The sequence below is a fragment of the Cucumis melo genome, chromosome 2, assembly GCF_025177605.1.
Source record: "Cucumis melo cultivar AY chromosome 2, USDA_Cmelo_AY_1.0, whole genome shotgun sequence".
In the NCBI taxonomy this organism is placed as follows: Eukaryota; Viridiplantae; Streptophyta; class Magnoliopsida; order Cucurbitales; family Cucurbitaceae; genus Cucumis; species Cucumis melo.
Window position 1 is genome coordinate 5,041,183 of NC_066858.1, and position 14,032 is coordinate 5,055,214.

The 14,032-nt window shown below is 28.5% G+C and overlaps 1 protein-coding gene across 1 annotated transcript; it reads left to right on the forward strand.

Annotated features, from left to right (window-relative positions):
• The first annotated feature begins 4,553 nt into the window (after positions 1-4,553).
• LOC103492052 (cyanogenic beta-glucosidase-like) lies at positions 4,554-12,673 on the forward strand. Its single transcript, XM_008452235.3, has 13 exons — positions 4,554-4,737; positions 5,597-5,666; positions 7,030-7,088; positions 7,194-7,269; positions 7,441-7,518; positions 7,923-8,010; positions 8,859-9,114; positions 9,260-9,375; positions 10,509-10,726; positions 11,136-11,167; positions 11,402-11,507; positions 11,611-11,713; positions 12,296-12,673. Exons 1-13 carry the CDS (start codon positions 4,573-4,575, stop codon positions 12,462-12,464), a joined length of 1,536 nt encoding a protein of 511 aa, XP_008450457.2. The 5' UTR covers positions 4,554-4,572; the 3' UTR covers positions 12,465-12,673.
• The last annotated feature ends 1,359 nt before the right edge of the window (positions 12,674-14,032 follow it).

The following is a 14,032-nucleotide window of genomic DNA, read 5'->3' on the forward strand; positions in this document are numbered from 1 at the left end:
CCAAATTAGGCTTGGTGGCTCGGCTGGAAAAAGAACAGGGATCGGCTCGGCTTGGAGGTTGAAGACCGGCTCGGCTCGCGGCGCAGACAGGCGCGGCTCGTGGTGCAGACAGGCGCGGCTCGACTTGGTACAGCGGCTACGCACGTGCGGCTCGCACGCGGGCGCTGCTCGGCTCGCGGGTGCACGTGGCTCGGGTTCCGGGTCGGAGGCACGCGACGCGGGCCGGGCCTCGGTCACGGAGCGGGCTTCGGCCGGGTCGGGTCCTCACGCGACGAGGCGCTGGCTTTCGGATCCGGGTGGCGCGACGGCGGTGGGTGGTCCGGCTACACCACGGCTTCGCTCGCCGACGGCTGCAGACGGACGCTCGGCTGCGCTGCGTCGGATCGAAGCGGCGCGACGCGGCTGGCTGACGGATCGGTTGCGGATCGCGAAGGGTGACGCGGCTCGGCTTCGGGCGACGGCTGCGAGAGACGGCTGCTCCGACGGACGCTCGGCGTGCACGGATCGGCTTGGACGATTCTTCCGACGCGGCTGGAAGCTCGGCGACGGCTCGGTTTTGACTGCAGACTCGGCTGCGCTGCTGAACAGAGAGGGGAAGGCTTGGCGGCTCGGGTTCGCGGCGGCGGCGTGCGGCGGCGTGCGGCGGCTAGGGTTTGATTAATAATAATTTTTTTTCTTTTTTTCTCTTTTCTTTTCCCCTCTTTCTTTCTTTGATTTTTCTCTTCTTCTTTACGGACGAGTCCCAAGGCTTTTTATAAGGCAATAACTTTTTTTCTTTTCCTTTAGATAACCCAAACCAACCATCTCCTCTCTCTCTCCAAATCTCACCAAAATCAACCAACCCTCCTTTCAATTAGCAATAACTCACTAAATACATTCTAAATACTAAAACAGGTAAAATAATACTTAATAATAAAAAGTGGAAAATCCCAACTTTAATAAACCGGAAACTTCAAAATGATAAGGTTCTCCCAATAAATTTGTATTTTCCAAGACCATACATAAATATTAATAGTAAGATGAACAAAAACGAGTTTGTTGAGGCGAGGGCAGCCGTTAATAGAAACATTATCCACATGTTTTTTACTTTATACTTCAAATAGAGATCACCAGCCAGCACACAATTTTCAAATCTCTTTCCTAATTTTATAATGCATTTATTAACTCTTTTTTCTTTTTATTATTATTTTAAAAAGAATAATTAATAAAGCTTTTTTTTTTCTATTTCCTTTATTTTTTTATTTTTATTATTATTTTGAAAAGTATAACTCTTTATTTTATTTCATAATTGAAGAGCTCTTAATTTATAAATTTCTCTTTCCTAGTTTTATAATAAGTTGAATATAAGAAGCTAATTAGTTTGTGCATCTCCATGATCTCTCCATTACATAATAACAACATCACGTGAAACACGACATTGCAAAATTAGTAACAAAAACACAATTGCCTACCATGATTCAAAATATAATATTATTCACAATCACCTAAGAAATAATTATTATTAAATAATAAAATTTACTTTTAAAATAACATTGCAAATTGCCAACTTATTTTATAATTTCCATAATAATATTAATAATTTTCATTTCAAAATTTTAGACTAAATTTGGTAGAGAGACTAATCCATCTTTACCGATATTTTTAATTTACATCCATAGTTAGGGTTGTGTCAAATTTAAATTTTCATTTTATTACTTAAACCCTAAACTTTCTTAGGTGTATCTAGAAAATATCATCTTTCAGATTTAATATAAAAAAATATCATACCAAAACTCTAGATAATTTATTAAAATAGCATTTAAAAATATTCTTTATATCCAATAACGTGCACTACAAAAGATGTCATGCTAATAAAATTAACTATTAGAATTGATGCATAGATAATTAAAAAAAATTTAGTTAATATTCAAAATTGTTTTGGTCATAAAATTTTAGATATTTGGTTGATAAAATTATAAGTCATATACATTTCTTATCTAAATAAAGTGTAACAGAAATTGATACATTTAAAAAAATTCATATTTAAATCGATACAATTATTTGTTCAAAATTTAAATTTATAGAACTGGCATTTTCTTGATTCATAATAGTTAGCCAAACAATTATGACTTTTAGAATTTATTGAAAATTAAAGAACTAAATTTAAACATTAAAAATAAAAGACTAAAATAGAATAAGATTCCGAGATATAAATCAAAAACAATATTTGTTGAGAGAAAATTATTTTAAAAGTTAAATTTTCAAAAAATGTTCCGACTGAAAATATCTCTAAACTTTCAAAGCTTAAAAAATGTTCTTAAACTTTTTAAAACGTTCAAAAATATCCTTATTGTTAGTTTTTTATGGAAATCTTTAAAGTTTTATTTAAGAATGCCCCAAAACAATTGAAAAAGCTTGATTAATACCGTTGAGTTTAAAAGGAGTTCAAAAATACTTTTATTGACCCATATTTTACACCAATTTTCTCACCAACTAAAATAAAACTGTAAATTTTAAGTTAAAATGTATTAAAGTTATTTAATTATTAATACACAATGATACATCACGAACATAACCCATTTATATAGTTAATGTTGTAATTAATATACAGTTAATTGTCAAATAAAAAATAAGAACATACAGTGGTAATTTGATAGATCTATCAGTGTGAGATATTCTATTTCACTGATTATTCTTTTAGTATGTTTTAAGAAGAAATTTTTATTTTGGAACTTTGTGAGATTTTGTGGAATTTTATGTTTTAACTAATGTTTAAAATATCGATGTTGATAGATACATATATCAAATGCTTAATTTTATAGAAATTTTGATTTCAATTTATACTTTTGGAAAATTATAAAAAAAATGAAAAAATAAATTTAAATTATTAAATAAATATTGTATTATTTTCATATACAAGTAAATATGTATATTCTTTGTATTATATTTATATTAGTATCACTTTAATGTTTATTTTGTGTGATTCATTGGGTTTTTTAGATGTAATGGAATTATCAATTCACCCTTTCTATCGATATTGAACCCATAGAAACGCAAAAATATCGACATAGCAATGAAAATTTTAAACTATAGTTTCAACTTAAAACTTTTTATTTTATTTTGGGTAATTGGATTAATGAGAGTTTTTAAAAATATTTTTTTAAGTTTAAAGGTATTTATAAAAATAGTTCGGACATATTTTTTAAACAAAGTTTTAATAGTTTTCCATCTAAAACTTACTATAAGGGTAGTTTTTAACTCTTTTCGAAAGTTTAAATATTTTTAAATTTTGAAAGTTTTGGGAAATTATTTTGTACAAAACACAAAGTCTAGGGGCATTTATTATAATTTTGTCAATTTTAAATGATAAAGTTATTTAAAATTATTGACAGATATAACAAAATATCTTGTATTTATTTTTATCCGTATTATGATAGCTATCACCGTCTATCACATATAGACTATAATATTTTATTATGTTTATAAATATTTTAATTTATTTTACTATATTTAAAAACAATTCGCCTCTTAATATATATAATTTGAAAAAGAACTAAAATCTAGAAAATTATTAAACACACGACTTTATTGCCTTTAGGAATAAAATGTATTATTAGAGAAAAAAAAAAGTCAACCATTATTTTCGGCATAATGCAAATTAATTATTTAAGATAAATTAGGACTCAAAGCCACATTACGATGGTTTGACAGAACTAGTGTGCTACAATTGTACTTTATTTAAAATAAAATATTATTTAATATATATTATAATTTAACACTTCAAAATTAATATTAAAATACAAAAATCGATAATATATGTAAAGGGCACACGTGCCTCGGTTGGTCTTTATGTAAATCCGTCTGTGATCGAGCAATACTAGAACAATATAGGTGGATATTTACTTTAGAAAATAAAGATTGTCCTTTGGTATTTTTACTTTTACAAAATAGATTTATTATATGTGAGAGAAAACTTTAGAGTTGAATAAGTCAGCTTTTATGTCAATAAAATACTATTTTATTTTAGTGTAGTTGGTGTTACATTTGAAATGTTTATTTCTATTACTAATTTTGCAGATGTTTTCACTTAGAAAGAGATTTCATTATATCATATATGTTTACAAAGTATAGAATGGGTAGAAGTTATTTTAGTATACTTTGTTAGCATGATTTTCAATTTAATAAATATATAAAAATGAATTTTGAAAACTTCACACCAAACTAAACCTTAGTAACGTAAAAACTAAAATTATGGATCCACAAAGTTCTTAAAAACAGGCATCGCATGTGAATCATTAATAGTTTTGAAAATAAGAGTATATGTCAACATTACTTCTATCTATAAGTTATTCTTTCCTTCTAATAATGATATAATTAATGATTTGATAATATAAAAAAGAAGACTGAATTGAAAACTTCTTAAACTGATGGAATTAAGTTTAAACTTCAATTATAATAATATAAAAGTAAGGATATAATAAAATAAGGAAGCTTGAAGCTTTGCTTCAATGGCTTTTCCCATCATCATCTTCAAGTATAAATAGGGCAAAGAATGAGTTAGTTTTATCTCCAAAATAAAGAAAACTAAGGAAAATGGCTTCAAAACAAAGCCATATTTTTCTTAGCTTAGTGTTATTTGTTGGTTTAATTGTAATCGCAAAGGCAAAAGAAGAACCTTCCCATATCCCAATTGATCTTGTGAGAAGAAGTAGCTTTCCCAAAGGTTTTGTTTTTGGCTCAGCATCATCTGCATATCAGGTGACAAAACAAAAAAAGAAAAAAAATTCTATTTCATTTTCTTAAAATAAAACTTCAAAATGTATTCTTTTTTAGTAGGATGTGTGTTTGTTGATGATTTTGTATCTCATTTCAAGAAATTGAAAACAAATTTATACTGTTTTTCTTTTTTTATATTAGTCCCCATATGCTTTCCAGAAATCTTAAATTTGGTTAATGAATGATGTTTTTCAAAATCTTTTAGTTAATTATTATCATTTTCACGCTAAATTTGAGAAACTATGTTCGTACGTTATTTTTTATTGTATGAAAATTGTTGTTATTATTTTTAGCCAATTTTGAATAAAATTAACTTTGATAGATTAAATTATATTTAAAATTTATTAAAAGAAATGGACTAAAATTAATTTAAAGTATATAGGAGTTAAAATTGAACAAATTTTTAAGTATAGAAATCAAAATAACATTTTAATGATATATTAGGCATGAAGTTGAATCAAACATTCGATTCAAAAAAGGGAAAGAAATTAAAAACAGATATAAGATAAATGGTGAACCCAAGAATAGCAATATTGAGGGGACATGCCAATTATTTTAGTTTGGAAAGGTAGAGAGTTCTCATAGGTTAATTATTAATTACCAATAAAATTTGAAATAAATCTATGTTTATTTGTTTTTTTCTCTTTTAATAATATTGAATCCATGTTATCTTATACTTACAAAATGTTTGGTGGACAATATAATTTCATCAAGAGAAAACCAACCTTTGCTATAATTAATTTGTAACTAGGAAGCTTTGGTTATGTGTGTGTGTGTATATATATATATATATCATATATCTACTTTTTAATTTTAAATTTCATTCATCATTGATTAATAGTTTGAAGGTGCTGCTTTTGAAGATGGTAAAAAACCAAGTATTTGGGATAACTATACTCACCAACACCCAGGTTTGTTTTTCTTTTTTTGTTATGACAATTTACTGTGTTGGGATTTTGAACTTTAACGAGTTGAAGAGTTTGAAGAGTTATGAGTTTATGGTACCCTACGATATAAGAGATTGGTAATACATAAAATTAATGTTTTTTTAGTTACGTGATCGACAAATTAAACTCCTACGAAACAAATTCAAAACTTCACTTCCCCAAACCTCTCCTACCCTCCGACTTCTTTAGACCTAAGCTCTCCTCCAGATAATGCAACAATGGTTATCTAGTTAATTGAAAAATTATATAGCAAATAAAATTTTCTAAAGAAATAAACTAAAAAATAATGTAAGGATAAAATAATTGTAAATTAGCAAAAGTTCGAAGAGTTAGAAATTAAAAGTTAATTAGTAATCTTTTTAAAATATCAGATCGTCGTTTAGTAGCCATCATTGATAGAAGCTATCACTAATAGCATCGACATCTAGCACATTTATCCAATTAAAAGTTATCACTTAGTTATCAAAGATAGATTTTAGTTTGAAAAATTTGGAAAAGAAACGTCTAAAATAGTGGCTGTAAATGAATTTTTTAATCATTTACTAACTTTTGTACCATTTTGTCCTTGTACGATATATTTAATTATTTTTTAACTTAAATATCATTTATTCACGAGTATTTCTAGATTCACATCGATTCATCTCCATTTTTATTAAAATAATCATAATCATTTTTTTAAACCTGGATATAACCAAACTTTAAAGACTTCAATTTTACAAAAATGTCGTTTTTATTATTTCTTTGCAACTATACAAAAATAAATGATTTTATTATAAGAATGAACAATAATGTAAATGTCCAATTTTTTAGAATTAAGTTGAGGTCATTATCCAACCAAAACAAAAGTTAAAATCGACGGGAAGATCAATAATTTTACTGAATAAAATATAAATTTTGAAACAATCTAAAAAAACTAATATTTGACATACCAAATAAAATAAAACTATTAAGAAACCTCCTTAAATACACTTTTCACTTTTAATTATATACCAATAAAATATAATTAACCATACTTTTCCACCAAATTCCAAACTACTCTCAGATTCATCTCAATTAAATATACGTTAACCATATATATACACACACACTTAATCACCTAATTAAATTCCACCAAAAACATTTTCCTTAGTCTTCCTATTCAAATTAATTTGACATCAATAATAATGAAATTAAAAATTAACTTAAATGTGGGGTGTTACTAATAATAAATGAAACCTGTTTAAAAGACAGAAAAAAAAAAAAGAAGAAAAAAACACTCACTAAATTATTTCTTTAAGACTGCAGAGAGAATCTAAAAACTTGCTAAATTATGTCTTTAAAATTGCAGAGAAAATCTATGATCATAGCACTGGAGATGTTGCGGTTGATCAATACCATCGTTATAAGGTAAGCAGAGATAGACATTATTATTTGGATTTTATTTTGCACTATTTGAAAACAACCCTATAATATATGTCTAGAAATTGATGCGGATAATTGTTTATAATGCAGGAAGACGTTGCCCTCATGAAGAAGATGGGTTTTGATGCTTACCGATTCTCAATTGCGTGGTCTAGAGTTTTGCCAAGTAAGAAATTCCAAATGTCAACTCATTTAAGAAATCTTACTTGGTTTGTAAAAACAGTTCTATTAATTAAAGAGATAACAAAACAAATAAAATCCATACATACAATGACTATTCATATCAGTTTAACTTTTATAAAAATAAAATAAGATGATTTCTTTTTTGTTTACGCAGAGGGAAAACTCAGTGGTGGTGTGAACAAGAAAGGAATTCGATACTACAACAACCTCATCAATGAATTGCTTGCAAAGGGTGAGTATTATTATTATCTTTTCAAGAATTTCTTCCACACTAAGACAAATTAAATTTTCAAATTACTTTTACACAATGGTAAAAAAAAAGTCCAACTAATTAACGTTAAAAAATAGTATAAACACATCCATACACTTGATTTACTCTTGAAGTACTTCATATCTTCGATACAATATATTGATATACTCATGATACACTAAAAGAATGTAATATAATCGTTGCAAATTGAAAAAAAATATATATGATACACTTAAAATATCATATTTTAAAATTGCTATCTATTGCAATTTTTGTACTTTTGCTACTGCAATTATTTTGATTTAGGGTTTAGGATCAAAATGGACACAATCACCGAATTAATTAATTTTGATTAATACTCAAAGACTTTTGATTTCAACTCGTAGGGATTCAACCTTATGTCACACTTTTCCATTGGGATACTCCCCAAGCTTTGGAAGATGAATATGGAGGCTTTTTAGGGCATCAAATTGTGTAAGTACGAAATTCCATATTTCTCTCATGCAATACAATTAAAATACTACATAACATTTTTAAGAACAAAACAGATTGTTAATAAAATAAATACTTATACAAAAAAAAAAAAAAAAAAAACCTTTGGACTTGAGGTTTATGTGAAAGCTAATAAAAATTTAGCAAGAGTTAGAAAGAGTGTTATTTATTTATTTATGTATTTTTGTAATAATTATTATCAACTAGACAATTTTAAATTGTCCATTTCCAAAAATTTTTATTGTTTTAGACATCAATATTTATTCCAAACCTTTCAACTTTAGAAATATTTACTAATTAACTACTAAGGTCTAAGTTATGCTTAGATTGGAATCAAATAAACCTTTCTTTTGGGTTAATGATGAAAGTGGTGATTAAAAGTTGGTTACTAATTCTATTTTTAATTTTACTTTTGAAAAATTTTATGGTTTACCTGTTTGAAACCATTTGATTTTTGGTTCTTAATTTGTTTATGAAATTAAGTCAGCATCTTTAATTTTTTTTTTTTCTTTTAAGATTTTGAAAACTACGAGTTTTAAAAATTTTATTTCCGAAATTTGATTAAAAATTCAAATATTTTACTTTAAAAAAAAAATGCAAACTACACCAAGTCATTGAAAAGAAATAGTGCTAAAAATCAAAGACAAAAAACAAAATGGTTGTCAACACAAATTTATTCTTAATTATACTAAAAAAGATTAGACATAATATATTTTATTTTCCTAGAAAAATAAACTATACCAAAATATTCTAAAACGAGCTCTTGATTTTCAAAAGATGGGAGATTTGGGTGAAAATTCAACGTAACTAGTTAAAAATCAATTTTACAGAAATGACTTTCGAGATTTTGTTGACATTTGCTTCAAAGAGTTTGGAGATAGAGTAAAACATTGGATCACCTTGAATGAACCATGGAGTTTTGCCATGGGAGGCTATGCCCAAGGAGCATTAGCTCCTGGTAGATGTTCCTCTTGGCAACCATTTAACTGTCTTGGTGGAAATTCTGGCACCGAACCATACATTGTTGGGCACCATCAAATTCTTGCTCATGCGGCTGCTGTCAAACTGTACAAAACCAAATATCAGGTCTCTTGACTACTTAATTACTCTCAACAATTGATTCCTGATTTAGTTTCAATTCCCAACATATGTAATTAGGAATACAAACTTTAATGATTGCTCTCTGATCTCTATAATATATATATTCAAACTTATGGGTTTTAATTTGTAGGCTCGTCAAAAGGGTGTGATTGGTATCACATTAGTGTCAATTTGGTATACTCCATATTCAAATAGTGAGGCTGACAAAAAGGCTGCAATTAGATCTCTTGATTTTGCTCTTGGCTGGTAAGCAAAATTTCTAACAAAGAGAACTATGAACAGAATTGGTTTTCATTCCATAACTATTTTGTTTGATTTCTTTTAGAAAAGTAAAGCTATAGCACATGGTGTGTAGATCTTCCATATTAGTGAAATAGAGAAAACCACCGATTCTCATAGATTACTGCACTCATTACGATGAAACCTTAGGTTTATTTATAGTATCAAAATCTAAATTTTCATTGGTTCAGAAATATTGCGTACTCATGTATAGAAATGCACATTTGAAAGAGACATGATAAGAATCCCATATTAAGAAATTAGAAAAGCCTCATGATATTTATAAGATAGACATGTGTTATTCAATATATCATCATTAACTGATTTTTAGATAGAACCCTATCAGTAACGAGCCATTTATACTCTTGTTTTCATTTGCTATGTCATTTTTTTAGACGAAAAATTTTAGCACTATTGGATTACCATACATATTATTGGACCAAACTAATATTAGTGAACTCTAATTTTTATTTAAAAAATATATTGATGTATGTGACATACAATAAATAGAAGAATTATATGCAAAATTTTGCATAATTTATAGTGTGTCATTTTCAACTTTTTTGGGTAGTGTTTGAAAAACTAGGCCAAATTTTGAAATCCAAACAATGGAGTTTTATTTTTGTTTTTAATTATAAAATCCTAAGAATTAAATCAAATATTTAATGATAAAAGTATAAAAACTAGTGGAAAGATTTGTAAACAAACACCAATGAATGGTTTTGAAATATAACAAAATAATTGTTTTCGAATATGTTGATGATATATAATTAAATTTGAGTTCAACCATTAACAATTTTTGGGGACAATAACATTTTATTATATTTATAAATATTTTTAACAATTTTATCATTTAAAATAACTATCCAAACATAAACATAATTTTTAAAAACTAAAATCGATTAGGCTAACTACTTGAAAATAAAAAACAAAAGTCATAGTTTTTTTCCTTAAAAAAGTAGTTTATTATTTGTTTTGAAAATTCACTAAGAATATAATTTGAGATGCATGTTTAATTAGGAATGGGAGGTGTTTAGTAGCTCTAATATATTAAGAATAACATATAAAAGTAATAAATATATACAAACATTTTATGACAGGTTCCTGCATCCACTAACCTATGGAGATTATCCACCTATAATGAGGGAACTTGTAAAGAAGAGGTTACCCAAATTTACAAAGGCAGAAGTTGCTCTAATCAAAGGCTCAATTGATTTTCTTGGATTAAATTACTACACAGCTAATTATGCTAAAGACAATCCCAATGCACCTGGCCCTCAACCAAGTTACTTAACAGATTATAGAGCTGATCAATCAAGTATGCATACACATTACTCTAAACTATATAATTTCGTCTCTCTTTTAAGGTATATAATGTTTGTTTGGTAAACACACTAATGGTCCATTTGTTGGAACCACTTGTCATAAAATTAGGTTTTTGCTTTTCTCCCCTGTTAAAAGATCTGCAAGCATTCAATTTTGAAGTTTTGGAAACGTTTCTTCTTTCAAGATAGTTTGTTCATTTTACAGCACAACAATTCATTTGTTTCAACACTATTTTATCTATTTTCTCAAAGTTTCCTAATTTTTTTAACCATATACAATAGTTTTGATCTAATTGTTGCAAATACAATCATGTTGATATTGTGGCTATAAATCATTATATTGTTAGATTCTTAAAGTATTTTGATTGAATATTTTATAATGTACTTTTCGTGTTGTTGCAGCTGATCGAAATGGAGTCTCAATTGGTCCAAAGGTAATTTATGTGCCAATTTTTCTACACATATATTCTTAGGGCATTTTTAAATATAACAAAATGAATCAAATTATATCTAAAAAATATAGCAAAATTTCATATTCATCATTAATAGACGATGGTAGATTAATTTGCAAATGTCTTACAGTAATTCCTCATTCTTGCTATCCTTATTGTTATCACATTTGAAAAGATTCAATCTAACTAATAATAACTTTTGATTATGTTACATAGTTTAATGCAACATCTTGGCTCGCTGTTTATCCAAAAGGGTTTAAAGACCTATTGATCTACACAAAGACCAAGTACAAGAATCCAATTATCTATATCACAGAGAATGGTATGTAACAATAGAAAAAAATACAATCCTGTTTTAACAAAAATATATTTTAAAAAAATTACATATAGATTGCATTTATTAATTAAGAACCATATGTTTGTAGGATACCTTGATATTGAAGGTCCTCCGCTTAAGGAAATGCTCATGGACAGACGTAGAGTGAAATACCATCATGATCATTTGATGGCTCTTAAAGAAGCAATTCAGTAAGTATATATATAAAAAAGGATATATACATACATTCATAGATATATACACTCATCCATACATACATACACATCCTACTAGTGGTTTAGAAAAACAAGTCAAATTTTGAAAAAAAGAAAGTTTCTTTTAAAAGATAATTTTTATTTTTGAAATTTGGCTAGTAAGCTAAAAAAAAGATGAATCCAATTAAGACACATCAAATATTGTTCTAATTGATTATATAACTGATATATTTGTTGATAATTCTATATAAAATAAGAAAAATAAAAGGGTCAAGAGATTAAACTCACAATATTTATAAAATACAAAGACCATATTCTTCTCATAACCCATCGAAATTAAGATAAAAGCTCAAGTTTTATCTTATACAGTCTTAGGAGTCATTGAAGTCCATATTTCTGACATAAAAAGAGTGGACGTAAAAAGAAATCATCTTGAAAGGCTACATTAAAAAGTAAAAAAATCTCTCATCATCCTAGTTTTTAGATAGAATGGAATCTCATGAGTTATCTAATAATATGAAATATAATTCTCATGTGGAAAAATGTTTCTGATGTGATATTTTTTGAAACTCATTGTAGGGCTGGTGTAAGGGTGAAAGGATATTTTGCATGGTCATTCTTGGATAACTTTGAATGGGCAAGTGGATATGTGATTCGTTTTGGCCTCACTTATATTGACTACAAAAACAATTTGAAGAGAATTCCAAAACTCTCTGCCAAGTGGTTTGAAAATTTCCTCAAAAATTGAAGATGATCCATCACATTGAGTTACATTGTCCCTCTTATTAATTTGTTCTTGTATTGTATTTTCATGTGCTTTCAATTTCATTAATAAGGTATGAAGGAGTTTGTTTTCTTTAGTTTGAAATGAAATTTTATGTTTATCCAAAATAGTAGTTGGACCGCCAAAAACGTCCTAGCTACAAAATGAATAAAATAAAATAAACTTTATATATATATATATATATATATATATATATATATATTTAATTTCTTGTTAATCTTCATGTTCTTCTTTTGTTTCATTTGTATATAAAAAGTTGTTAGATATCAACAAATGATGAGACTTCACACATGCATGTATATGAAACTTCTTTGGTTGCGATCATTCCACTAGATCCATAGAGTTTCAGCAGTCACATTGAAGTATATGATTCCCTTTGCATTCGAGTAATTGTTTTGCATATTTGGAGTAATTGTTGTGCATATTTTGGAATAAAGTTTGTGGACATTCCTGCTCTGTGTTGCGATCTTCCTCCATATTTTCTTTGTGAAGTCACAATGGATGAAAAAGTGGTTTGTCGTTTCATTGTTATATTTACAAAGTGGGCACCGATTCAGATTGAGGCAATGATTTTGGAGTTTCTTTCGTAATACCTGATCTATAAAGTTTATGCTATTATGTGATAACTGTTGGGGTTGATGTCCTAAATCTCATGATCTTGTAGTTTGTAATTGTATATATTATACAAACATTTTATTAATATAATAAAATAAAGTGTTTTATTTTATTTGACATTTAGTTGCATTAACCAACAAAATCAATAAACTAACATCCAAGGTTATCTTTTGTAACCTAAACATATATGTGGAGACATATAAGTGGATCATGTTTAAGTGATAACCTAAATGGTCTGTAATAAATGGATAAGGCTGGATACCTTATTCTGGTGACACTACGAATACGACCTACTTTGTAGTTGTTACAATTGTTCTAAAGTGTTACAAATGATTTGATCCTAATCATTCATGTCGAGAAATTAGAGTTGGGGTATTCTATACAAAAAGTTTGTATAAGATCGGACCATGAAATGAATAGTCTCTCTTATTAACACCGTTACTAGTTGAGACTACATTTCACAATGATGACCATAGGTGACTTGACCTGAATCTTAAGTGAGTTGTGAACTCTTGCCTATGAAGGCGGTCATTTGATTTGCATGGGTGAGAGTGGCCTATGTCGTCGACTCAATATGCTTACCATTTTGGGGATTCGTCTGATTGGGAAGTTGGGAACACAGCTACACAAAAAGGAATTCACTCATTCTCTATAAATATAGTAAGTAGAAAAATTGCTCTTTTAAGGGCTGATTCCAGGGCTTGAACAATGTGGTGCCACACCCTCCCTTGGCCTGAGAGGAGTTCAGTTATAGTAGGACTATAATTATTGTTCATTAGAAGAATCAATGGTACTTAAGGAGTTAGATGTAATTACAGGGGTAAAATGGTAATTTTTGGCCTAGCTATACTTACGAGCAATTTGTGAAGGGTCATTGCACTGTTGATTGGTTATATCTAATGGACATAAAAAAATAT